The sequence below is a fragment of the Pungitius pungitius genome, chromosome 1 (assembly GCF_949316345.1).
Source record: "Pungitius pungitius chromosome 1, fPunPun2.1, whole genome shotgun sequence".
NCBI classification, from domain to species: Eukaryota; Metazoa; Chordata; class Actinopteri; order Perciformes; family Gasterosteidae; genus Pungitius; species Pungitius pungitius.
In genome coordinates, this window is record NC_084900.1 from 7,972,819 (window position 1) to 7,998,125 (window position 25,307).

At 44.8% G+C, this 25,307-nt stretch overlaps 4 protein-coding genes and 2 non-coding genes across 7 annotated transcripts; 2 read left to right on the forward strand and 4 right to left on the reverse strand.

The window, feature by feature from the left end:
* Window positions 1-875: 875 nt before the first annotated feature.
* Window positions 876-9,040, reverse strand: haus6 (HAUS augmin-like complex, subunit 6). 2 transcript variants are annotated; one of them, XM_062561195.1, is made up of 16 exons: window positions 8,911-9,040; window positions 7,006-7,101; window positions 6,839-6,917; window positions 6,339-6,471; window positions 6,113-6,257; window positions 4,727-4,789; window positions 4,587-4,644; window positions 4,341-4,514; window positions 3,812-4,008; window positions 3,562-3,691; window positions 3,334-3,436; window positions 3,168-3,228; window positions 2,364-2,505; window positions 2,157-2,267; window positions 1,802-1,937; window positions 876-1,648 (listed from the first exon to the last, which is right to left on the reverse strand). In XM_062561195.1, exons 1-16 carry the CDS (start codon window positions 8,970-8,972, stop codon window positions 1,026-1,028), a joined length of 2,313 nt encoding a protein of 770 aa, XP_062417179.1. In that variant the 5' UTR covers window positions 8,973-9,040; the 3' UTR covers window positions 876-1,025. The 2 variants fall into 2 exon arrangements, with proteins under 2 accessions (XP_062417179.1, XP_037334941.2); XM_037479044.2 differs by lacking the exon at window positions 8,911-9,040 and adding an exon at window positions 7,199-7,982.
* LOC119223823 (small Cajal body-specific RNA 8) lies at window positions 2,870-3,001 on the reverse strand. The gene has a single exon (XR_005120982.2). It is a non-coding gene; the product is annotated as a small Cajal body-specific RNA 8 (non-coding RNA).
* Window positions 5,312-5,443, reverse strand: LOC119223883 (small Cajal body-specific RNA 8). Its single transcript, XR_005121037.1, has one exon. It is a non-coding gene; the product is annotated as a small Cajal body-specific RNA 8 (non-coding RNA).
* LOC119222416 (zinc finger MYM-type protein 1-like) lies at window positions 8,971-12,041 on the forward strand. The gene is made up of 3 exons (XM_037479045.2): window positions 8,971-10,379; window positions 10,572-10,680; window positions 11,187-12,041. Exons 1-3 carry the CDS (start codon window positions 8,971-8,973, stop codon window positions 11,769-11,771), a joined length of 2,103 nt encoding a protein of 700 aa, XP_037334942.2. The 3' UTR covers window positions 11,772-12,041.
* Window positions 12,042-12,084: 43 nt separating this feature from the next.
* Window positions 12,085-18,092, reverse strand: plaa (phospholipase A2-activating protein). Its single transcript, XM_037479043.2, has 14 exons — window positions 17,838-18,092; window positions 17,182-17,375; window positions 16,981-17,081; window positions 16,751-16,871; window positions 16,265-16,432; window positions 16,010-16,145; window positions 15,758-15,927; window positions 15,458-15,609; window positions 15,154-15,373; window positions 14,934-14,999; window positions 14,778-14,849; window positions 14,498-14,605; window positions 13,321-13,491; window positions 12,085-12,777 (listed from the first exon to the last, which is right to left on the reverse strand). The coding sequence occupies exons 1-14, from the start codon at window positions 17,984-17,986 to the stop codon at window positions 12,209-12,211; spliced, it is 2,397 nt and encodes a 798-aa protein (XP_037334940.2). The 5' UTR covers window positions 17,987-18,092; the 3' UTR covers window positions 12,085-12,208.
* A 584-nt stretch (window positions 18,093-18,676) lies between these two features.
* Window positions 18,677-24,639, forward strand: zdhhc21 (zinc finger DHHC-type palmitoyltransferase 21). The gene is made up of 8 exons (XM_037480545.2): window positions 18,677-18,770; window positions 19,404-19,598; window positions 19,707-19,805; window positions 20,058-20,169; window positions 20,286-20,424; window positions 20,609-20,725; window positions 21,276-21,319; window positions 21,835-24,639. The coding sequence occupies exons 2-8, from the start codon at window positions 19,445-19,447 to the stop codon at window positions 21,965-21,967; spliced, it is 798 nt and encodes a 265-aa protein (XP_037336442.1). The 5' UTR covers window positions 18,677-18,770; window positions 19,404-19,444; the 3' UTR covers window positions 21,968-24,639.
* The last annotated feature ends 668 nt before the right edge of the window (window positions 24,640-25,307 follow it).

A 25,307-nucleotide genomic window follows, 5' to 3' on the forward strand; every position in this document is an offset into this window, starting at 1 on the left:
ATACACTTTTAGCTATTAAAACCGTTCAAATATTAAAATGATCAGCTTATTCAAGAGAGGGGTGCTATGACTTTTCAGCGTTCTTATATTTATATTAATATACTTTTTAAACATGGCTTTCAAATCCTCTTAAACTTAACACTTCATCTTTCAGCTAGAGACACCAGTTTAACTTTAAAATGTTGATAAAAGTCTAACCTATTTTATAAAAAACAGCTTGTTATACTTTTTTCATAATCACTATGTTCCATTAGATTTTGGGTCCATTTCAGAGTTTTACATTATTGTGTATGGTTCATTTAAGCTTTTGTCATCCTTGTATTTTCAGCAAATATATATTCATTTCAGCTTCTCCCATTTCTGTATTTTGAGCTTTTAGCATTTCAATGAATTTTCTGCAGGCAATTAATTTTCTAGTTGATTTTGTTATATCAATTCATAAAAGTTGCAACATTCTCTGCAATCACATGAATTTCCCTTTTGGCAAAGTCCTTACACTGCAAATATTCACATCATGTCACAACTGGTGTTGTGACAAGACTGAGTGGTGTTCAATGTGCAAGAACCATCATTTAGTGACCAATTTGTCCTGTCCCCTTTTCCAATACTGTATTTTGACCAGTTAATTTGAATATAATGCAGAATATGCATCCAACCTTAAATCTATTCTCTTCCAACAAAACATTTTGCATTGAAGTTCAGATGGTTTCACACACTAATTTGCTTTAGTTAGTTAAGTAATGATTCAATATTTTATGCTTGCCATAAATGTTTCAAATGTTACCTTTACCCATTAATATTTAACCCTTACGGTGACTTATTTCAATGTATAAATAGATCCCTGAAATAAAAACAAGTTGTCCTCTTCTCAAACATAACAATTTAATTTACTTCTTTTTATTGAAGCAGTTAATATTCATTTTAAAGAAACTACCATGAAAAAGGTTATACAGCTATGAACAAAAATTACATTATTAAATTCAGAAAGCGGTGACACCGAACAGTGGTTTTTAACATGAACGCAGTCAACACGTCAAGTCATCTATCGGGGAGAATGTGATCAGTTCTGGGAGGCTGTATTCCCGCTTCCTCGTGTGAGGCGGCGTCTCCAGCGCGTCCAGGTCCAGTGAGAACACCGTGTCCGTGGCATCCACCGACTCGGCGCGCGCCGCTGGCCAGTCTCTCTCTTCAGTCTGATCATGCCGTTCTCCGTTAACCTCCGGCGTCCTCGTCCGGCTTTCCATTGAGGAGCCACTTCCACGCCGCCGCTGGCCCGGAGCCGGGTGATGGCGCGTGGTCAGCGACGACGTCTCCTCACTCTTCAGGAAGGATAGCCGGAGCTCGTCGTCCGCGCTCTTCATGTCCACCGCTTCGTCTTCGAGGCTCAGAAGACTGTCGTAGCTCGGCATTTCGGGGAGCGTTTCCTGGTCGAGGCTGAACTGGACGGCGCTGCTGCCCGTGCCGCTCGGGCTGTCGAACGCCTCCGCGTTGAAGGTGTCCCAAAACAGGGTGGATTTGGAGGAGAGGCCCTGCTCGTTGACAGGAGAGAGAAACCCTTTCAAGCTGTTGTTGACCTTTGCCAACCGCCCGCTTTTCTCGGCTTCATCTTCCTCAACTGCCTTGCGCCAGGAGGTCTTCACATCCAGAACTGAAAAAGAAAAAGAAGTTTTAAAAAACATACTATATTTAGTAATTGAATTAAAAAGAAAACTGATTGCTTAATGTGTCCCTCTTGACTGGAATTTGCAGCTACTTTATTATTATTTTTAAATGGAAGAAAATGTTTCAGCTCAGAACTTACTCAAGCTCTCCGGTGTACGTGTCAGCTGCTTTCTAGTAGAGAAGGGATCTCCGTGGAGAGTGCCTAGAAGGCCGTCCAGGTCGAGACCCGTCACTCGGCCTTCTTGGGGACTGGTTGTAGTTACAGCATCTGCAAACTATAATGCACACTTTGTTCAGGAGCTTTGCTATAAAAATCGAGCCCCATAGACGAATGTCTTACAAAGAAAGAAAATCATTATTACAGCTTCGAAAAAAAGAAAAAAAACTTCTATAAAATTCTTAATTTGAAAAAATGATATAACTAAACACAGTATTTAGAACATCTTACATTCCAGCATTTTAAAAAAATGCCATAGGATTGAAAGTTACAATACCTGATCAGCGAGGTTATCACATTCCATGTCTAATATATTGGACCTATCTGGAGTCTTGGTCCTCTTTGTTGCCACCTTCTGGTGAAAATGGGCCGTCTTCCTGACACTGGCCTAAAAACAGAAAAAGAACCCCGCTTTGTTAAACATTGTTTAACACTCAAAATAGTAGCTGATCTCTATACGGATTAGGTAAATGCAAACACTGGCCTGGGGGGGTGGTACTGATGGAGCACTCAGCGGGGGGTAGGGAGATGTGTCCAAGAGCCAGTCAAGAGAGCTGTTCGCCTGTGATGAAACGCGAGCAGTGGCGACAGGACTTTCACTTCTCACAGCTGTTGCAGGGCCGGAGCTGTTTTCAAACGACAAAAACATGGCTTCTAATTTAAGAACAGCGTGCACATCAATATTTAATTGACCAAGTACTTTTCCATCACAACGCAGGGAAGCTCGGGTAAGCTGAAGGCAGTAACATGACTGTGTGGCCTTTGCTCAGTGCTAATCTCAGAGCCCATGGTAGACTGATTAATATATTATTTTGTTTTTACTTAAAGGTATATATAATGACCCAGACAAGTCTACTGTAAGTGCTTATACAAGTCAACATTTCATTCACTGAGGTTGTTACTTCCTGTACCTTGTCCCCTCTGTATTTAAGCGCAGTTATTCCTGCGTTTTTTATACTTAATTATACAACTAAGTCATGTAGAATTAAAGATTGTCTGCTCCGTATCTGTCCGTGGCGATTTCTCTCAATTCGCCTCGGTCATCAGAGAGCAGGGATGCTGTAGGGAGGACTAGTGACGGACAGAGCACTGCTCAGGGACTGCCCAGGTATCTGCCTCCCGGCAAAATGCAAATACAACAATTACTTCAAATACTAAACAGGCAAAGCTTTGTTTCCCCTCAACGTCTAGAATGTTCAACACGTGTGTTTGTGGCAGTGAAACAATCCCTTTGAATTGAAACTGCAGACATAAGCTTACTTTGCCCTTAAGGGCTGCATTGCATTACCTCTTAAGGTTAGTAGACCTCAGGGGGGTGGCCTCTGGTGTTTTACTTTCTGCAGGCCTATCTGAAAAATGATTACGAAACATTATTATATGAAAAGAAATCAAAAACATTGCGGCAGACCAAAATGCATACATGCCCAACACGTGAAGAATCTGATTTAGCGTACCAAGAAGTGTCGCGGGGTACTGGTAGAAGACACTGATTTCGTAGCTCGTGTCAGCTGCCGGTTCAAAAGACAGTGGAGCCATTGGGGAGAGGAAGCCGAGAGTCTAAAGCCAATAAAAAACAGACATTGAATTCCAGTGAAATACCTTTCGAGTACAAGATTGCCTTTTTAAAGTATATAGATTACACTGTTACGGTAGAGTGCCAAAATCTGAAAAGGACCACTCACAGGATCTTCATTCAGAAATGAGACCAGGGGTGTGTCTCTCAGAATATCCATCCACTTCCTGTCCCATGCAGCTTCCAACTTTTTGATGGAATTTCTGACCTCAGGAATTTCTTCCTTGGAAATCTTTTGTCTTGGAAAAAAAAATCGTTAATACACCGGATCTCAACTCGGCTAACCAGCTACCATTTAGAGCCAACTTCTCCATGCTTACTAATGTCCCCTCAACAGTCAGTGTCAGCTCAATGAGTACCTGAGGAGGTGAAGGTTCTGCAGCGCCCGGGCCATCTGCTGACATCTCTCCTGCAGTTGCAGAGCCGGGAATTCAGGCTTTGGGGCATGAGAGACCCGAACGCGCTCTTCTTTCAGGAGCTGCAGCGCATGGTTCGTCAGCTCCAGCACGCACAGGAGGTTCAGCTGGCCACCCTCGTACACATTCCCTGAACTCAACTGGAAAGTAAACACACCAGGAAACCAAACTGATTGAGACTCTCGAATTTTGACGGTGATTCTCTCACACACACACACGTGGCCAAGCCTATTTGGTGCAGAGAAGACGGCTGGCGAAAATTCACAAAAAAGGTTGGTCTCTCATGAACACCTTTACACAAAAAATATTTTTTCCAATACGATGTTGTCAGTGTGTTAATGTTGCAGACTTTGCGCATGAATGGCTGTAACTAGGGTGTGAAATGCGTACTAGTGTCAATTGTGTATAGTTGTATGTTGCGAGTATTTGTTCTGTGGGAAACACTGGAACTGACCCATATCTTCATTCCTACCTGATGTGGGAGCTGTTCAATTCTCTCCAGCAGACTGGGAGAAATTTGCAGGACTCGACCCGTCCCGTCCAGCTTGTATTGGTCTACATCCCCGTTCAAAACAGACTCCACAATATGCTGCGCCTCTTTGTTGGTCGACAGCATTCCTTCGACGTCGGACCACAAGGAGCGCACCTGAAGACAACCAAGTACTTCTGTAAGCTCCAGGGAAAATAAAAACATGTTCAGGGAGAAAACACTACATACCATTTTGATCTTTTCCGCTACAGAACCCCCATCCTGCTTTGAAGCACTGCTGTGACGCCTGAAAGTACAAAGACAGATTAAGCTACTGGACTAAGTCATAACTGTTATAAAAGGGAGAGGGGAAGAAAATTAATACATACTTTGATAGTTCATTATACTTGGCACCCTCTGCTCTTGATTCCATCCTTGACTTCACCAGCGCCCTTCAAAAAAAAGGGGAAAACCCCAAAACTTTATATATATTTTTTAAGAAATAATTGACTAGTTGCAGCAGAAACTCCACGCGCAAAAAACCAAACATTGCCATGTCATTTTGAAAACAAATTTCTAGAATCTTCAACGCAACGTTTCTGTCAGAGTACATTTTAAGAGGCGTTTTCCCAGCAGAAGAAAAGCACAAGTGTAGCGATGACACGGCCGAACTAAATCTAATTTTTTGGGAACACGATAAGACGTCTCTAGCAAAATTGGTTCCAGCTTTGATTTTCAAGGCGACTGATTGCAAACCGTTTCAGGTGGCCTCATAAGAGGGGGGGGGACATTTGTCAAAGACCCAGTTGAGAGAGCGATTCCACAACAAGTCTACCGCACATGCTTATACAAAGTCAACATTTCACGATCAGCCTGAGGTTGTTACTTTGATTAACGCGTCCCCCTCAGGTCAAAAAGCTGCATTAAAGCTCAGCTATGCGTTTTTGTGCACAACCAAATCATGTAGAATTAAAGATTGTCTGCTCCGTATCTGTCCGTGGCGATTTCTCTCAATTCGCCTCGGTCATCAGAGAGCAGGGATGCTGTAGGGAGGACTAGTGACGGACAGAGCACTGCTCAGGGACTGCCCAGGTATCTGCCTCCCGGCAAAAAAATCAAATACAATAATTACTTCAAATGCTAGACAGGCAGAAACAGAAAATGCAGACGGAAGCTTACTTTCCCCCTCAATGTCTAGAATAGTCAACACGGCGTTGGTGTCAGTGTACATTTCAAGAGGCTTTTTCCCAGCAGAAGAGAAGCACAGGTCTAACTGATGCCACGGCTGAACTGGATCTGCCTTTTGGGGGAACCTCCTGATAGAGGGCTGTCGCTAACAAAATTGGTTTCAGCTTTGATTTTCCAGGCGACTGATTGCAAATGTGGTATGTTGGATCGAACACTCTGTGCTCGATTGTGTTTGACTGTCCCTACGAGTTCTGTGATCGTTGGTTCGGGTCTGACAGCAGTGGATGGAATTTACCGCCAGTAAAAGTACGTTGTTCATGCCGCATCCTCGTCTCCGTGAGTTTGTATCTAACAGTGAAGACAAGTGTTCCTTGGAACTTAATGCAGCTTTTATATCTCAGGGTATTATGGATACAGATATGAGTTCATTAATTTTCTCTTTGTATCAGCCCCTTTTTTTTGAGCAAGTTGGAGATACTACATTTCATAACATTGGCTGATTTCCTGTGGTGTTAAAATACAAGGCTTCCATCTACATAACTGAACTATTTCGATCCAGTTGCCACTGCAGACCGCCAAGGACTCACTGTGCTCGTCCCTGGTAGTCGCGTTGAAAACGATCCTGAGCCAGCGCAGCTTTCAGAAACCCGGTACGGATCAGGTTGCGCCTCTTCATGGCCATGTCCAAGGAGGAAGCAGGCATCGCCGCAGCCTCGGGAACCCAGCTTCCATCTGATGATGACAATACACAAGACTATGTGGCAGATAAAACAACATATTCAAGGCTGCGGGCGGTATTCAAACCACACCTACCTGTGGTGAGCGTCTTCATTTCTTGCAGCATGACATGATTGGCCAAGTTAAGCATCAAATTGACGAACTTGCTGCCGCCGGGTGAGAGCAACACGGATGCTACCACTTTGGATCCTGCATTTTTAGTTTGATCCTACGGACAGTTGAAAATAGTTCATGTGTTACAAAATAGTGTGCACAGTGATGCAAAAGAAACTACATCTATATACGGTGCTGGTGAGACAGGAAGGATAAAGGTTTACTTCTACTGTGGTGGACCATTTATGTCCCTTGTACAACTGTTGACCATGTGTTGCGTGCAGTGTTTAGGGACGTAACACCATGAAATAAGTTAAGTGTGTAAGGAGAGGCGCAGGCATCGGTGAAAGGACAGCCGGGGAACAAGGGAAACAAAGATGGACACGATTTCTCATGTCGCGAGGACGAGGATGTTTTAAATAAGACCCTGAAAAGTGAGCGGATTGTAAAAATGGACAGCGGCGTAACACTCAAATTCTCACCATTATTTCTCGCAGCCAAGCACAGGTAACTTTGCGGAATTCAGCATCCATTTTATGGCCCAAAATGGGCCAGCAGTGCCTAACCCACCCCAAAAAAACAACAGTTCATTGTAGACAATAAAATAACAGAATTCTACATTTGAATTAAGAAGTGTTTTTAGCTTTACCTGTATTCCTCATTAAAACGTGTCGGGTTGAGTCTCTCCAACAGGAAATGGGTCACTAGGTGGAAGGCATCCTTGTTTGGTTTGTCGAACATATTCCTGCGGGCCATGCAATACGTTACTTTAGCAAACATTTACCTTTTAAACGACGCCGTGTACTTGTTGCAGATTTTATGCAGAGTACAAGTTGACTCACGGTCCCAGGTTAATGTGTTTAAGGTTGCTGGTTTTGCAAGCGATTGACTGCGTTTCAGCGCCTGGTTGAAATTCGAGCGCAAGAAGAGAAAACCACAGATATCGTCCATCTCTTTTCCGCAACAACGCCGGGTTTGCCATTATGCGAGAAGATTCACTGGCGACTAGTAAGAAAAAAAAAAGAAACAGCCTGGCTCACATATGAAAACGCCGGTCAGCTAGCTAGCTAGCTAGCTTTAGTTGCTACCCACAAAGTTCATTGTTGGCTAACTTGCGCTAGCTTTCGAACTCGTTCAGAGTTTGTCCGCATAACAAACATTTAACAGTGTTCGCGATCGCACAAACACTACCGAGGAAAAGTCACCAGTGGAGACGGTCCACATGCGCTCGATTTAATAGGTGTTAAGCTAAATTTCCCAGTTTGGTCGGAAGACGAAGCGTAACACAACGAACACAAACCGCCAATTTTATTCCAAATAATCACCCGGATGTTGTTAACTTGTACTTCCGGGTTCAGACTCCGTTACACGTTTGGTCCATTAAGTTTTATCATAGCATTATGGCAGACTCATTCATGTTAAGAAATAAAAAGAATTATACAATTTGTCAATAATTTTAGTTTTTTATGAATAGTTTTTTTGAAATATGAAATGTACCCAATAACAATGGCGGCTAGTGTTCTAGGTAAGGCAATCTAATCAATTTCAGCAAATATCCCAGTTTTTTTTCTTATTTTCTTACCCTTACATGGACTTCAGTACAATATTTCAAACATGAAATATATATATATGTATATGTCAGTCGTCTCGTATGCTTGAGTGGTGATAAAAATCCATCCTCTTTACTTCCTCCAGAATGTCATCCACCTTTCCATACTAGCCATACTTTTTCAATCAGCAATTGTCTGAAGTGCTTTTTAGACCAGTTTTCTGCGGGCAATTTTGAGATTGTCCCTAGCGCAACCAGTACGCGCATGAAGACAGGACGTGGGTATGACAGACGGGGATGTGCTGGAATGCAATCCTGAATGAAATATTGGCTGCAATCTGCAGTCTCCCCCATGTCCTGAAGTTGTCTTGTTGTCCATTGTCTTAGTGTCTGATGTAATGCACCAACCGCCAAAAATTCCTTGTATGCCATGTTTAGTCAATACATGTTTCCTGATTCTTGATTCCTGAAAAGCATATATTTTGCACAGATATATTTTTAAAATATAACTGAGTACATTACATATTTCAAAAACATTGACATTTTTTATTGTTTAATATCATCCTTTGTTTTCTTTTTTCTTTGGCTCAAGAAGGGGTGCTCCAGGTGGGGTGACTCCCCGTTGACCTCTATTGGCCAGCTGTCACTTCCCCGTTATAACATTAATCACACTGACTGTCCATCTCGGCAAAAAATATGATTAAACTTGTTGTAGTTCAGATTTGTTTAATTATTTTGACAATTCAAATCCTGTCATGCTTTTTTCCTCAGCGTTCTGTCCCCCTGTTTGCATGTCATTCTAAGGGGGGGGGGAATCACCTACAGGGGGCGGTTCTGTGAGGACGTTTGGCCTATTGGTAATTAAAGATAAAATCATGTGACATGCAATTTAGCCAATCAGAGTCTTCAAATATAATCAGCAAAGGGCTAAAGTCGTCGGGCCCTAGACGCCTCCACAAACTCCATTTGAACGACGTGACTATGGCGAGTACTAGCGTCACTGACCCAAGTGCGAGCCGCAACTCGGTCCAATCCCTCCTCCAGGAGCCGTTTGAGTGGAGAACCATGGCGGAGAAATTACTGGTAAAAGAGCTGGGCCCTGATCGACCTCCACTCACAATAAAACAGATTACTCGCGACGACAAAGGGAAGTCGCACACGCGCAGCTTCTCCAGTGACTGGTACGGCAGGAAGACTTGGCTCGCTGGGAGCGCTCACGTGAACGCGCTATTCTGCTTCCCGTGCTTGCTTTTTAAAGGCCCGGGGACGGACCTCTCGTGGACCGGTGTAGGAGTGCAAGACATGAAGCACCTGTCTGAAAAAGTGAGAAAGCACGAGAACACCGGGCTACACATGGGTAACGCCATGAAGCTGGCCGTCCTAGGCGGAGCGAACGTCGCCACCCAGCTGGACGACGGGCACCGGACCGCGGTGAGGAAACACAACGAGGAGGTCGATAAAAACCGGCGGACTTTATCCAAGATAATCGATTGCGTAAAGTACTGCGGGGCTTTCGAGTTAGCCCTGCGCGGGGGCGAGGAGAGCGACTCCTCGGACAACCCCGGCATCTTCAGGGGACTGGACTTCGTTGCGTCGCTGGACGGCGTGCTGGAGGAGCACCTCAAGACGGCCAGCGTGTTCAAAGGCATGTCGAAGACGGAGCAGAACGAGCTGCTGGAGTGCATGCTGTCCGTCGTGAAGGACCACATCCTGGAGGAAGTGAGGGGCGCGGAGTGCGTCGCCGTCCAAGCGGAGCGGACCACCGACGCGTCGGCCCACTGCCAGCTGGTGCTCGTGCTCCGCTACATCGACGCCGGCGGCAACGTCCGCGAGCGCTTCTTCGAGCACGTCACCGTCCGCGACGCGACCGCCGACGGCGTCGCCGCCGCGCTGCTGGGGAGGCTGAGCTTCATACTCCCGGGCGGGCACGCGGACAAGCTGGTGGCGCAGGCGTACGGCGGCAGTGGCGCCGCCGGGGGCGGTGTGCAGCGCAAGGTGTCCGAGGTCTACCCGAACGCTCGCTACGTGCACTGCTACGCGCATCCGCTGGACCTGGTCGTGCGGCACGCGACGTCGCACATCCCCGGCGTCGGCGCCTTCTTTGCGGACCTCGGCGGGTTCTCCGCCTTCTTCTCCGGGTCGCCCGAGCGCGCCGCGGCGCTCGGGCGGACGGACGCGACGCGGTGGGACTTCCACAACCGCGCGGTGGACACCGTGTACGAGCACAGGGCTGAGCTCCTCGAGTGTTGCCAGGCCATCAGAGACTCCGGCAACTTTGACCCCTCGACTATCAGAGGGGCGGGGGGCTTGGAGAAGATGCTTGAAGACGAGAATTTCGTTTTCTTCCTGGGTTTGTTCCACAGGATCATGCCAAATGTGGACATGCTGTCCACCCAGCTGCAGAAGAAGGACATCGAGCCGGTGTTCATTGAGGCACTGGTCGAGAAGTTCACGGAGAGCATTCAAAAAATCAGGTTAATAACTATATTTGCTACTGGCTGATGCAGCTATTGCTGTTAGAGAAATGATCATTGGTGTAATATTGCAGTTATTAAACACAATTCATAATAACGAGCGTATAGCAGGTCCACACCAGGTCAATTTCTAGAAGAGGCCTAGTTGTTCTTGATGTTAAGCAACTTAAACCTTATTTTTGGGGGGACCAGAGCCTCCATGTCCTGTCTGTGTGGGGACAGTGAGTCTGACCAGGAGCCCAAGCCCAAAAAACAATGTAGGATGCAGGGACCAGGAGAACAACACAGGGTGGCTACAGAGGTACGTTGTGATGTAATCTATCTATATATCTCTCTATATGTCTATATATAGATATATTTATTCACTCACACAGACTTACTGTAAGTGTGTATGCACCCCCCATGAGTGAATCCTAATTATAGGATGTAGGAAAATATTCAGTACGTCGTTCTTTGAGATTTTACACATTTTACATTTTGTGAGTATGCTGTTGTAATTAATCATGACAAATTTCCATATTTGCTTTTTATCTGTGTAATTTTTAAAGAACTTATTTGCATGTATCTATGAAACTGATTATGTGTATGATAATATTGAGAACAATTTTCAATAGAATCCATCTCCTATTCAGTGAGCATTTGCTAGAATATAAGTAATCCCCTGCAGACCAGGAAAAAGACATATGGACATATGGTGTTAATACCATAGTCATATATACTTGACTTGGATATAGTCATGTTCAATCAGAATGCCTCTCATCCAAACGGCTCTATTTCATTCTAAACCGATGCTTTATCTTTTTACAGGTGTGTGACGCCATACTGATGCAGGTCGAGGAGCGCTTCGCCTACACCCAGCACCTCATCAGCGCCACTCTGCTGCTTGCAGAGCTTTTCCCACAACACAGCGTGCACTTCCCCAATATGGCCCTTGACACCACAGCGGCGGCTTACCCCGTGTTGAACAAGGCCAAGCTGAAAACTGAGCTGTCCTTCATCTACGACAACAGCGAGTTCAAGGCTTGCAGCGGCGCGGTGCCTTTGTACCAGTTTTTCATAGCAAACGACCTTCAGAGCACCTTCTCGGAGACTGTCCGTCTTCTCAGGATCCTCATCACCACACCCATGACCACGGCGGAACCCGAGAGGTGTTTCTCTACTCTGAAGAGGATCAAGACCTTCCTGAGAAACAATGTGACACACGATCGCCTCAATGCGCTGGCCATGCTCTCCATGGAGAAGCAACTTCTCAGGGACATTCCTGACTTCAACAAAAAGGTCATTGAGAGGTTTCTTTGCCACTTGGAAAAAAGGAAGAGCGAAATTCCTCTTAAAATAATTTGCATGTTTCCTCACAACACTGATTTGGTGTTAATAGGGAACTCTCAATAAATGTTTTATATTCTACTGAAATGCCCGAGTACAGCAATTGTTTTGCATTGAATCATTATGGGATTTTTAAAATTTTAATGGATGGCCCTACCTTGAACATTTCAGGATCCACCCTTACCTGCAACAATACGTTGAGGTCTAAGTCCAAATGTAAGATGGCAGAAGTAGTCAAACGTGTTAGAAATTAATTTAACTTTACACTGTTAATCACGAACACGCATGTCAACACATGCTTTTACCCAACATTCATCCAACAAATGAGTCAAAGAGCTACAGAAAGGCACTGCAGTAATAAAAACAGGCTGATCGTGGGCAGATTTAATTTGTCCTTTTTTATTGTAGAACATACAACTATTTCCACCACGACTGATCAAGCACAACAGAGTGATAGTAAGAAAGAAGTGCCGCTTTCCCCCCTCCCACTCAAATCATTAACATCATTGTAGTTCTTTTAAAACCAGCTTGCAGCACTCCGCCACCTTCGATGGATCAGTCACCGCCGAGTACTTGGAAATCTGAGAGTTGACACCCAAGGAGCGAGCCAGGTCCTGGGCTGTGTGGTCTGAGGCCACGGTGGTCCCTAAGGCCACCAGCAGCCTAAACACGGCCTCCTTGTCTTGCACCGTCTCCAGAGCTCGGCTGGCCACAGACAGGCACTGGGCCTTGGCCTCGAGGTCGGGTTGGCTGTGCAGGCAGCCGGCGTAGTTGAGCACGAGAGTGGCCAGGGCAATGTGGATGTTCTTATTGCAGACGCTGGTCAGGTCGGCAGCACGAGATAGCACCGTTTCGCGCTGGGCCATGAGGAGGGCTCGGCCGTGCCTGCCTCCGAAGCAGTTGCACAGAGTCCGCAGCGCCAGCATCTGGTTGGCGGGACGCCCCTCGGGCCTCATCAGGCTCAGCAGGTGGTTGCACAGCTGGACTCCCTCCGACTCTCCGCAGAGGCTCTCGTTAACCTGCGGGTGGCGCACTGCCAGCCTCATAATGTCCAGGACAGGGAACACAATTTCTAAAAGTCCAGGGGAAATGAAAGTTAGGTTAGTAAACAGTAATGCAGCAAAAAAAATGGCAGCCAGTGTGTAGGATATGATGGCATCTAGCAGTGTTATGCAGATTGCAACCACTGAACACCCCTCGGCTCCTTCCTTCCTTTTTTAAGGCCACGTTTTGTTGAGTGCCAAAAGGTGGTGATGCTAAGTCATGAATGTTATGCTCCATTTCTGCCAACAGATCCCACAATGAACTGGCCTCTTAAAATGGTCTTATGAAAATCTCTTTATCAGCGCTCGTGGCAATACCAGTGGGTGTGTGGAGTGTCTACCAAGGCATAAATTGTTAAATAAGGCAAACCAGTCCATTTTTGTGGTCTGCTTTCATCAGAAAAATGTGATTCAACTAGGTGCTCAGATTGGGCTCACCTTCATATTTCCACCTCGAGCCAGGAACTAAATTTGTCATGGCACATTGCAATTTTCTCACAAGCTGCAACCATTAAATCAATTCACAAATATATGAAAGGACCATAAGCTGGGTAGGAATAAAATGTTTGTACCCTCGGGCCAGTGAGAAGCCTTCCACAGCAGGTTGATCTCTTGGATGGTTGGGGGAGACTTGGAAGAGTTTGGCTCGGAGACAGACACGAGCAGTCGCTCTAGGCTTTCCAGAAGTTCCTCTGTAAGCCGGTGTTCCTGAGGTGCATCTCCATTCAGCTCCTTAATCTTGGCTAGCGAGGAGAGGAAAAAAAAAGCATTAACCCTGACAGTAAAGGAGACTTTAAATAAAAAAGGGAAAACAATATCCTCACGTTAGGAGGGAGCAGAAAAATCCACATAGAGATGGAATTTAATAAAGAGTTTCACACTGGTTATTTTGCTTCATTAGGACTGTGGTGGTGGGGGCGATGGTGGCGCATGGAGTAGCGTGATGCGCTGGGAGCCGCAAGGTTGGCGGTTCCCGGCTGCCCCATGTGCCATGTCAAAGTGTCCCTGAGCAAAAAACCTAACCCCCAATTGCTCCCCAGGCAAAATGTGACGCATGGGTTATAATGCAACGTAAGTCGCTTTGGATAAAAGCATCAGCTAAATGAAATGACATGTAATGTAATGGTGGTGTGGTTTAATCAGGTGTTGTTAACAGTGAGCGGGAACAACAGTGAAAACAAAGTGTAAAGGAAAAATAGTTGCACACAATGCAAAAAGGCAGTTTCTCATGGGTGGGGAAATTCAAACTGTACACCAACTATCATCACATTGTGATCAAAATATGTTGTAAATACATTTTCAAAACTGAGCCTCACCACTTAAATACAGAAGTCTGTAATGTAAGACGATCTAAATTGGTCTAACTTGCTCAGAAATCACAGTGTGCTCACATGATCCCGTCACACAGTAAAAAGCTGAAAGAGAGGAAATATTCAACGCCTCTGGGGACAGCTCAAGTGTCCAGAAACTCAATCCATTAATAAAGTTCTTAGAAATATTGCATCATTCTTAACTGAGAGACTAGACAACCACACAGTCAAATCTAGGCAGAGAACATTTTATTTTTAACCTTTGGTCTAAAAGGATAACATGCTCGGATGATGCTAAAAACAAAAAGTGTTCTGCGTAGCTTTAATTGTGCAAATATCTATTCGACCAGTTTGAGCCTTTTGATTTCAAGCAGCTTATTTAAGACACAGCCTGGTGAAGCCACCGACACACAATCACACCTACACATGACATGCTCACCCATGATCTGAGAGGAATTGGCTTGCTCAAAAGTCACACCGTCGGTCTTGGGAAAGTAGATGTTGGTTGCCGTCTGTCTGAAGGCGGCGGAGGAGTAGGCACCTCCACCTGTGGTGTAGGAAGCAGAGTGATCCAATAAGACAAACGCTCAACATTAAAAAAGGACCGTTTTCTATAAAGGAGAAATGTGCCAGCCACTGAAAAGCTTTCACAAATCAATCCCTGGTCAGCGGTTACATCTTATGACCTTGTGAAATTGTTTCGGCGTGAGGTAACTAACCTGTGAAGGGATCGGCCACACCCGCAGGAGCACTTGGGGTTGGACCCGACCCTGGGATGTAGCGCCCGGAGCCTGTGTAGGAGGAGAAGCTGCTGTGAGACAACACCACTGCTGGCATTCAGATTGTGAAAAATCCTTTAGTAAAAGATACTGCACCTGTGAACGGATCGCCTCCAAAGCCCGGCCTTTCATCGGAAGTCCCGGGGATGTACCGAGCGCCTCCTACCAGATGAAGAAACAAAACACCTTAGAGAGGACATCAATTCAGTCTAATTGCCTTTAATCGCAGTGATCTAAACGCAACATTTGTATAATATTGAGGACACCATTTCTGAAAGGCAAAAAACAAGCCGGAGTATCTAAATTTTGGCCTCACCAGTGAATGGGTCACCACCAGCGGGCGGGGCAGGTCCCACCACTTGTCCTTTGGTGTTTTCGATGATAAAATTGGCGACCTGATCGAGGAACATGGGGCTGAGGTCGTTCTTCTGCAAAAAGTTGTGCGCCGTCAGCCAGGGGTCTTCTGACAGGTTGTAAGGCAGCTTCATGGACGGCCCTCCTTCATTCACGTCAATAGTGAAGACGTAGTCGTATTCCTGAGGGGAGACGGAGAGTTTATTTGTGCCCGTTTGCACGCCCGTCTGCGTGGTTTGCCTCCTCAATGAGCCGGCCGGCCTCACCTTTCCTTCATACATCACGCTCTTGGAGATCTGCTGGTTTGAGCCTCCAACCACATCTCCGATTTTCATCCAGCGGTCATCGCTGACGCTCCACTGATACGCCTCTACCTTCTGCCCATCTTTGATCAGACGCGTCTGTCCGTCACGATTCCCTTGGGGAGATAAGCAAAGCATCTTGACGGAGGAATAGCGTTGCCATTTTTCGGCAGTCGGACAGATTTGGATGTGAAAGTTGTGACCCAGAACCACTAAATAAAAGGGTTGTATATAATTTGATCAAGTAAATGTCTATATTCTAACCTGGCTCATCAAGGTGTTCCCTTCCGGGGAGGTCCTCCATTTTGATGTCTCCAAGGTCCCCTGTCTTTGGGTCAATGGTGGTCTTGGAGAGTTCATCCTCAAAGGCCTGCAAGTCTTCTGGACTCGCCATGCGGTCCTCAACCGGTGTGAACACGCGGATAATACCATCACTGTGGGCGGACAAGCAGCATCTGTGTTAGCCAGAAAACTACTTCCCGTGTCTGTTAGCAGCATGCCAAACGCATTTCTTACCTGGCCCCAATGGCTATATCCCCATTAGGTAGAACACAGCAGCACCAGACTGACTGGGCTGGCAGGCGGATGGTCTGCGTGCACTCTCCCTGTCTCCATATCCTCAATGTCCTGTCCTCTCCCGTGCTAATGAAATCTAAGCCAAAAAGCATTCCATAAATAACCAGTTACCATCAGTTTGTTCAATTCATATTACAAGTCTCACATTCAGCTCTTTCAAAAAATGCATTTAAATATCAATAAAAATGAACAAACCGTGACTATTGGGGAAGACAGCCAAGCTGTAAATGTAGTTTGTGTGGCTGTAGTAGACCTGTACACATTCTCCTGTCACCAGCCACCTTCTGATACTTGTGTCATTGCTGCAAGAGAAGAACTCTGTGTTGCTGATCACTGCTAGCCCCCTTACACAGTCCTCGTGACCTGGAAAGAAAGAAAAACAGGGTTGTGTTGTAATCATGAGTTTTATACATGAAGCCCCTTGATCCCCAGAGAATACTATTTTGAGTCATTAGAGTTAAATAGATCAACATGGTTGCCTATATTCATGACCAGTTATCACCAGAGTAATGATACAAGTTACTATTTGAAATGTGGTTTTGTTGAAGCAGTTGCAAGGTTTTAAAGAAAATGGTAAGTGAAAATACATAAATACGAGCAACATTTCAAACACTTTAGCTTGGGCACATAGATATAAAAAAAAAAATGGTTCCCTTTTGACGACCCCCTGCAAACTCTCACCTTCATACGTCTTCTCACAGCGACCGGCTTTCCAAAGCTTTATGGTCTTATCTGCTGATCCGGACAACATAAGGCCTTGTTCAGGTAAGATAACCACTGCCCACACTGCTGCTGTGTGGCCCTGCAGGGAAATCAATAAGCATTTGGTTAACGCCCAATAATATTTTTTGCTTATTACTGTTGCATAGATGAAATAAATTAGGGAAAAGGAGATTTCAGTTTTAACTCACCTGCAGGGTCATCATGCACTTCCCATTGAGCCAAACTTTGGCTGTGGTGTCCCATGAGCCACTCAAAAGTGTGCCAAACTTCCCAGAAGACAGAGTGCAAACTGTGGAGAACATTAGTGAGGGTTAGAGCAGAGGAGCAACTAGGGTGCTAATGGGGCGGAAATGATCCTGAGAGTAAACAGTTAGGCACAACAAACTCACCTGTACTTTTGTGACCCGTGAGAGTGAATAGAGGCTGTGATTGGTCCAGTGTGAAAACACATATGTTGTTGTCATTTCCGCCTGTGGCAATGAGTCCGCGGGGATATGTTTCACTTGGTGTAATGATACATACACAGGACACGAAATTGGAGTGGCCAGACAAACTGTGCATCTCGGTGAAACCTTTGTCTGGGCTGTCAAGAGAAGAGGGAAAGAGAGCAATGACAAATGAACGGTGTTCCTCGAGTGGGAACAAGTGGTTGACAACAATGTGGCTAATATTTTAAAGAAAGGCCAGTAAATTAATTTGTAGACTAAATACATTATTACAATCTAAATCTGGTGAACGTTAGGAAGTTCTCCATCATCCGCGCGGCGAACATTCAACTTCGATGTCACCGGGGAGAGTTGCAGTTGAATGAATGACAAAGCTAATTTGAGTAATCGTTAGCAAACGGCTTGCTAGCTAACTTAGCTAACTTACCAACATTAACCCAAATGTATTGCCGGTAACTTCACTGTGGTCGGTAAATGACTAAAAATTCATCTTTTTGGGGCACCTTTCCTTACAACAAGGTTTACTTTACGCAGAAACTGAAATAAATCCAAGGCAACAATCACATTTAGTTAGTCAGAAGCAGGCTAATGCTAGCTACCTTGAGTTTGGAACCCAGACTCTTCCGGTTCGGTCTCTGGACACGGACACGAAGGCTCCATCTGGAAAAACGGCAGATGCGAGTCCCCTGACGTCCATTTCGTGGCCCGGGATGGAGCACCTGAGTTTGTATGCGTTAGCTGATGCCATTTTGCCCCGACGATACGACGAAACTACCACAGTAGTTGTGTTAAGCGGCGTTGCTGTAAACAAACACCGGCCGCTAATGCTAGCGGAAGTTGAATTACGTCACTGACATGTCATGCCAGAAAATAACTCATTTACATTGCTATTTTTTTCGATTAAAATAATATACATTACATTATTGTAACACAGCGAGTGGTGGAACTTTTAAAACATTAAATTCGACTATTCAAAAACACGTTTAAAGCAAGGAAGCGAACGAAGTACAGTGCTTTTATATGTACTACCGGTGTTTCACCAGAGGGCGGCAGCAGAGTTTCCCCCCCGTTGTCGATGCTGCACTGCGCTCTGACCGATTCCACCGCCCACCTGTCCACGATAAACTGCGTAAAGCTGTCGTAGACCACCAGGATACAACATTAAACTAATGTTCAAATAAAAGGGCACTGTGGTGCACAGTCAAATCCGGGTCCCCCCGCATTCAACATCAGCCCATATCCCACATACAGAGTAAAACACCTTCTACACAGATGTTGGACGGCAATCCCCTGTTAGAAAGCTACTTTAATATGTGTTGTATGCATGTGTATGTAAAACACATATGTATGTATGTATGTATGTAAAATTCGGTTCAATAGAACTGCTTTATTTTGAAACATAGGTAAACCGGAAATACATATTTCTCCACCACAGGTAGCAAACTACTGCTCCCATCCAGCCCACCGAGGCTCGGTTGAGGAAGTAGCCACACTGATCCTGTGAGCTGAGAAGGACAGCGAACCGGAAAGAAGTATGTGTCGTTTAATCATATAATGTGCAAATGAACGCGGGGGGGATTATATCACGTTGGCTGGTGTTAGCTAACCCGGCGGGGCTACCGAGCCGAGCCCTTCGCGGCTGTCACTATTATCAGCGAGGATGAAAGATGGAGCAGGCGAGGTTGTGCGATAACAAGGTCTTTAGTGAACACAAAGCACCTTTATAGGAGCCGCTTTTGCTCATTTTCGGAGTTAAATGAGCAGGTAGTTGTAATGTTTTGTTTTAAAGAAACACGTGAAGGTGTTGTAAAGGTAGTTAAGGTCGGGCTTTTCTTCGGGCACACATGTCCTATATGCCTATAGGCCTGCGTTTGATTTCATTACTCGCTATTATTAAATAATAACGGTATCACGGTACCATCATCTCGCCGTGGGTCAGTCATCTACAGATTCCGACTCTAAATACTCACGTGTAACACAGCTCTGTGACACTGGTGAAGGGACTCTAAGAACTAATGGGACAATCCCAGTAAAACACGTATGTCCGGTTGATCGACCTATGTGCGACAAAGCCAGGTGACGTTCAGTCAGGTCATTCCTGTCCTATTATCTGGGCATCTGTTTTAGTATCCGCTCATCATAAAGCGTTGTGTGGGTGTGTTGAGGTTTTGCTGTAGGCCCCCCCCACCTTGGAGGTCCAGCAGCCATGAAGCTTCGGCTGCACTTCGTGGTGGACCCCATGGGCTGGCTGTGTACCGGCATGGTGTTTGGAATCTGGCTCTACAACAGCGTCTTCATCCCCAAACTGGTTCTGCATCCGCACTACGACGAGGGACACATCCCGTGGGCCATAGTGGTTTGTGAGTGTCCTCCTTTTTGGAACTTCCCTAATAGTAATGAGGTTTTCTCGAACGCCGTCATTGGGATTGGAGAATTGAACCGGAATGAAACGCCGTGTACTCCCTCAGGCTACTACATCGCATCTACTCTCTGCATAGCGGCCCTGGTCAGAGCTTCCACAGCGGATCCCGGTCGTCTTCCTGTGGACCCCGACATACCTCACGCTGGTATGGACCCACAGTTTATTGCTAGAATAAGTGAAGTAACTAATGGCATTTTGTTCTCTTATACGTTTTACCCTCATATTAAATAAATTGGAGCACATTTATTGCAATGTCACCTGAACCCTGGGAAATTATTATGAGCTAATAACTCTTTAGACCAAAGAAAAGTGGGGTTAACTGTGTTATTAATGTGTCACCATGTCCGTGACAGAGGGCAACACTACGTGTGATAACCAGCAGTTTTTGATGTCACAGAGCGAGAGCACTGGGAGTTGTGCAATAAGTGCAACTTAATGAGGCCTAAAAGGTCCCACCACTGCAGTCGTTGTGGCCATTGTGTTCGCAGGATGGACCACCACTGTCCTTGGTAAGGGATGCGCACACACTCACACGGTGTATATCAGAAAAGCCTATGAACAAGTAGATGAAAATAGCCCAGAATGATTTAAGGTATTCTCTTAAATCCTGTTTGCCTGCTTCCAGGATCAATAACTGTGTGGGAGAAGACAACCACTGGCTGTTCCTGCAGCTCTGTTTCTACACTCAGGTCCTCAGCTTGTTCACCCTGGCACTGGACTTCTGTCAGTACTATTACTTTCAACCACTCACCGGACAAGACCAGGTACATTGGGAAGGAATATAAGAAAATCGGTCTATTTAATCTATATTTACTGGTTATGTTGAAGTCTTAACGCGAGGAGGCTAAATGCTCTGTTTACCGCACAAAAACAAACATGAAGAGATAAAGATGACAAAGGTCCATGGATTTCACACCCAAGTGTTTCCATTCTTTCTTCTTTCGGCAGGAGAAGTTTACGACACGCCACGAACTGGCTCTGCTGCGAGTCTCGGCGATCATGGGTTTGGTCATGTTTGGTGGCATGAGCAGTTTGTTTTACACCCAGTTGACGGGCATCTTCTCGGTAAGTACAGCGTAACGACCGGAGGAAATGATCATCTACTGCTCTTAACATGGCGACGTGAATGTGGCTTCTCTTAACAGAATACAGCCACTGTTTCCCAAGCTTTGTTGGAAACAAACACAGTGTTCCATATTTGCTGTATTGTTCAGCTTGTTTGCCTCACTGAAAGCCAATTCTGTCTTTTCAAGAGCAATCTAGAAAAGAGGCAGCCGCACACACAGCCGCAGACGGAACCCGAATGAGATAGAGCGCAAAAATAAAACAATCGATGGTGGTAATGGAGCGATCAATAGAAGCGAAACAAGAGATGAGGTCTACATGCAGGCAGTGACAGCACTTAATGCGGTCTTAATATGTTGTGATGACATGATTTTTTTACCACGCAAAGTCATTTTAAGCTAACGTCAAAAAAATGTTGACAGACCTGCAACGGTGCGAACGCCTTGTCGTGTTTTGTTATTTACCAAAAAAATGTTTTCCCAGAGATTGAATAGCATTATAATTATCATTAAAGGATCTTGTTTTCCATGCCCCCCCCCCCCCTTTACAGGACACTACCACTATCGAGAAAATGGCGCAGTTCTCAAATGAAATGTGAGTGTGCTTTACTCTGGTTTGTCCCGATGCCCCACAGGTTCGCTCTCCTGCCAAGAGCTGGCTCAGTAGATTGACACCGCTAGCCAAGCTAGCATTAGCTTAGCATCGGGACTGGAAAAAGTGGTAAAGGGTCAGCACGGTGCCTTACCTAAGGGAACAAAACACATACCATACATCCACCACCACCTGTAAAGCCCAGCATAAAGCGGATTACTTGTTTGTTTGGTCCGTAGAGAAAGCAGAGTTATATGGTTTTATTGCAATTCATTTGTGGTAGTTTTGTCATCCCCTTGAGGCCTTCAGGCCCTCCATCAGAGACCCCTAGCCAGCGTATATCAGTTAGTGCCCCTTGGAGCTGCATGTGGGTGGATTTTGTTACCCCCGCGGCTAGCTGTTTGGCCCCCGTTTGCAGTCCTCGTGCTAAGCTACGCTAACCGTCTACTAGTCCCAGCGTCGGCTAAAACACAGATACTTGGTTTTAACACAAATGTATGTTGTTTTCTACTTTTCAGATACGGCTCAAAGAGATCTTGGCAGTGGGCGCTAGCTGAAGTCTGCGGCACTCGCTGGAAACTCCTGTGGCTCATCCCGCTCCGGAGCAGACGGCCCATCCAAGGTGGCCCCCACTTCCGCAGCCACGTGTAGGCCCGGCGGCGCTACGGCAACTCCCGTCCGCCACCATCAGACACTCCATGCACACTTCGGAGTCCGCTTTCGGCTCGCCTTTACCGTCCTCTTTTTTTTCGTGCCATGAGAGCCGGGCGGCGGTCTTGGTCTCTGGGAAACTCTTTGAGATTTTTTTTTTTTTTTAATTTTCGTTTGCATTTCTCCACCAAGCCCAGACCGGCAGTGAACAGGTTCCGAGAAGCCCCTACGGGAGTGATGGGAGTGTGTGGCTTTTTTTTTTTTTTACTCTCTGTGACTGCTACTTTAAGCCTTTATCGAAACCACTTTTGATGGTTAATTGCATCAGAAGGATGGAAGTCTTTTACCTGAAAGCAGCTGGTGAAAGGGACCCCTCTCAGGTTACTTTAACAAAGAGCCTTTACTACTGACCTTTAATCAGCTACAGCCAGAGCCAGTGTGTCTGTTAGGAAGGCAGTTTTTAGTATAAGGTCCGTGCCTTGTTTCTTTTACTGTGACTATGTCAGTTTTATTTGTCATGCATGCGCAGTGTGCAGGTGTTTTCCGTTTTGTCTGGTTGGTGATCCTGCAGCTTGCAAAATGCATTCCTGTTCATTTGATGATTCCTGAATGTTTTCTGGCATTGCTCTTTTAAATGTTTTGTCTACCGTGTGATGTTTTATCAAGCGTGGCCACACAACAGAGTTCACAACGCGAACACTTGTGTGAACCTTTTTATGGCACATGCAAACACTAACATTTCACCATGCGATTAGTAAAAGTGGAAATCAAGTTTGTATTATCAAGGTCAGGTGGTCTAGGTCATAACCAAACCTGCTTTGTAATTAAGCTAATTAAGCTCTGAGTATGACAAAAGTTCCAGGGCAAATTAATATATAATAATATGACCTTATCATAACCTGGAGTGAATCCCTGCGAAGGGGTTTGAGTATCGCATACAAATAAAACCACGCAGAGCGTAAATGTATCTGTTAACCTTAAAGGAACAATCATGCACTTGTGGATTTATACCTTTATTTGCTTTCTCGCCATAAGTAAAAAGATATGGTCAAGACCCTCGTGCCATAAAGTGGTATCAGGTTAATCATTTGCCTTTTTGCAAACAAGCCTGTGCCCGTAGATAAAAAAAAAAAAAAACCCCACATAACTTTTCCTTTAAATTAGCCTGTCAAACTTATCTGCTCTGTCAGCCATAGAACTTACAATGCGGTAGCACACATTTTAACACATGAATTGTGCACTGTCATTTGTGATTTTAGTGCTTTAGCTCTCATACATGCATATCTTTAAGAGTAATACAAACACTAGCAAACTTGTCTTCATGTGATCACAAACACAGTCAATACATTTATTGATATAAATTTGTTGTATGGTGTAGTACTGTTAAGAGATTTTATAAAATTCTTTAACCGGATACTTCAGTAGATGACTCAGTGCATAATAATACTGGCATAGCATGGTTGTCATTGTCTTTAATATTTGGCAATCGCCTAAATAAACCTGTATGTAGACAAAGCTTGCCATATGTGCGAAATATAACAATATCCAAGTAGTTTTAAGTGCCTTTCTAGGTCTTCTTTTTACTCACGCAGTACATCGCCATCACGTTTGTTCTCCATGAAAGCCAAAGACCTGGGAAATGTTGCAATAGTCGGCAAGCGTTCAGTAAATGCATGTTTCACTAAATTTGTGACCGTAGCAGTTTAAATGTAATGCACTGATTTTCACTCCAGCACACAGTCTGTTTTAGTGCATCTATGGTACTCTTGAAGAAAAAAAGTCTCCACTTGAACTTGTGGCATTTGATGCGTCAATTCTGTTCTGTATTTTATTATATCCGCAATTCTGTTGTATTTTATTACATCCGAAATCGGATTGTTTGCATTTGCATGAGTGTGTGGTGATCACTTTGCTCAGTGGTTTTTCTATTCAGGTTCGATTCAGGTTGTGGATGTTTGTGTGCTTTTTGTGGTTAGTTTGTTTTGTTTTGGTGGGATAATGCGTCGGCAAATGCGTGTGACTGGCATTAATTGAGGGGGAACCGATGGATTACATGCAGTGTCTTTTACAAATCCTTGTTTTGAAAGCAATAATTATTGTGTGTATGTAAAGCCATCTGTATTGTTACAACAGTAGTGAAAACACCTTTTTTTTATTGTGAAGTATGTACACTGGAGTGTCATTTATTACTCACTAACCAGGGATCACCAGACGTCCACACGTGTCTACACTTCAGTAACCTAAGCCAAGATGAATACTACCGCCGCTGCTGTGTATAGTTCTACGTGATGTCCTCCTATTACACCTCATGTTGTTAGAAATAGAACAATGCACAGGCTTGAGTTTATGTGATTTGAATCCAGACCTGAAGGAGACTCTTGAGAGGGGATGTGCACTGCTCACACTCTTCCCTTTACAGCTGTTTACTGGCATCCCTCAGGGTTCTCAGTTTGGATCCCGGTCGTTTTGTTCACATTCTTCATTTTTTGTTATCAGAAAGTTTTATTTTTTTCATTGTTCTGACCTCAAACACTGAAACAGGGATAAAAATGAATTCACCATGAATATTGTTATCTACTTTGTAATGTCTAGAAAAGCCTATGAAAAGCTATTGTGATTACATAAAATACCATATTCACACTCCAATAAATTTGATTCTGGTTAAGTTCGAACAGATTCTTTTCTCTTTAAAAAAATACAACTAATAAACATGACTTTAGTATTTTCACAAGCAGCATTTATCAAATAGAGACTGAAGGCTTTGAAGGAGCAGCATAAATGCATCTCGCATAGCCACCACACGCAATGCTACATCCTCCTAAATGATTACGACATGTTTCCTGACCTGACCCAAATGTACGAGATGGTGGGGCGAGATGACGGCAGCAGGTAAGACGGACGGCACTTTAGAAGGGCAATGTCTAGAATAAAGTAGATGTAGAGATATAAATTGACTGCAGACAATTGGTTTCCTTGGTCCGGGAAGGGTTTTAATCAGCCGTAAAATGAGGTGTCACAGAAGGCCAGTCGGATAAGATACGATTGATCTTTGTAACCTGTTAAACACACCCATTTCCTTTAATGAATTAATATCCACCTCAAACAAGCAGCATGTGAGTGGAGAGAAAAATAACATGAAAATGTAACATTTTCCACCCGGGGTCCAGATATTCAGTTGAAACAAAACGACAAAATGGTCTGAATCAATGAGTTCTCATTGAATTGTCATTGCACCAAATAGCTGACTCTGCAGATTCAATGTGGGGACTGCCCGATTGATCCGGCCGGTGTGTGATTCTCAGAGTCTCACAACAAGAGCCCGAGGAGCAGCTCAGTCGTC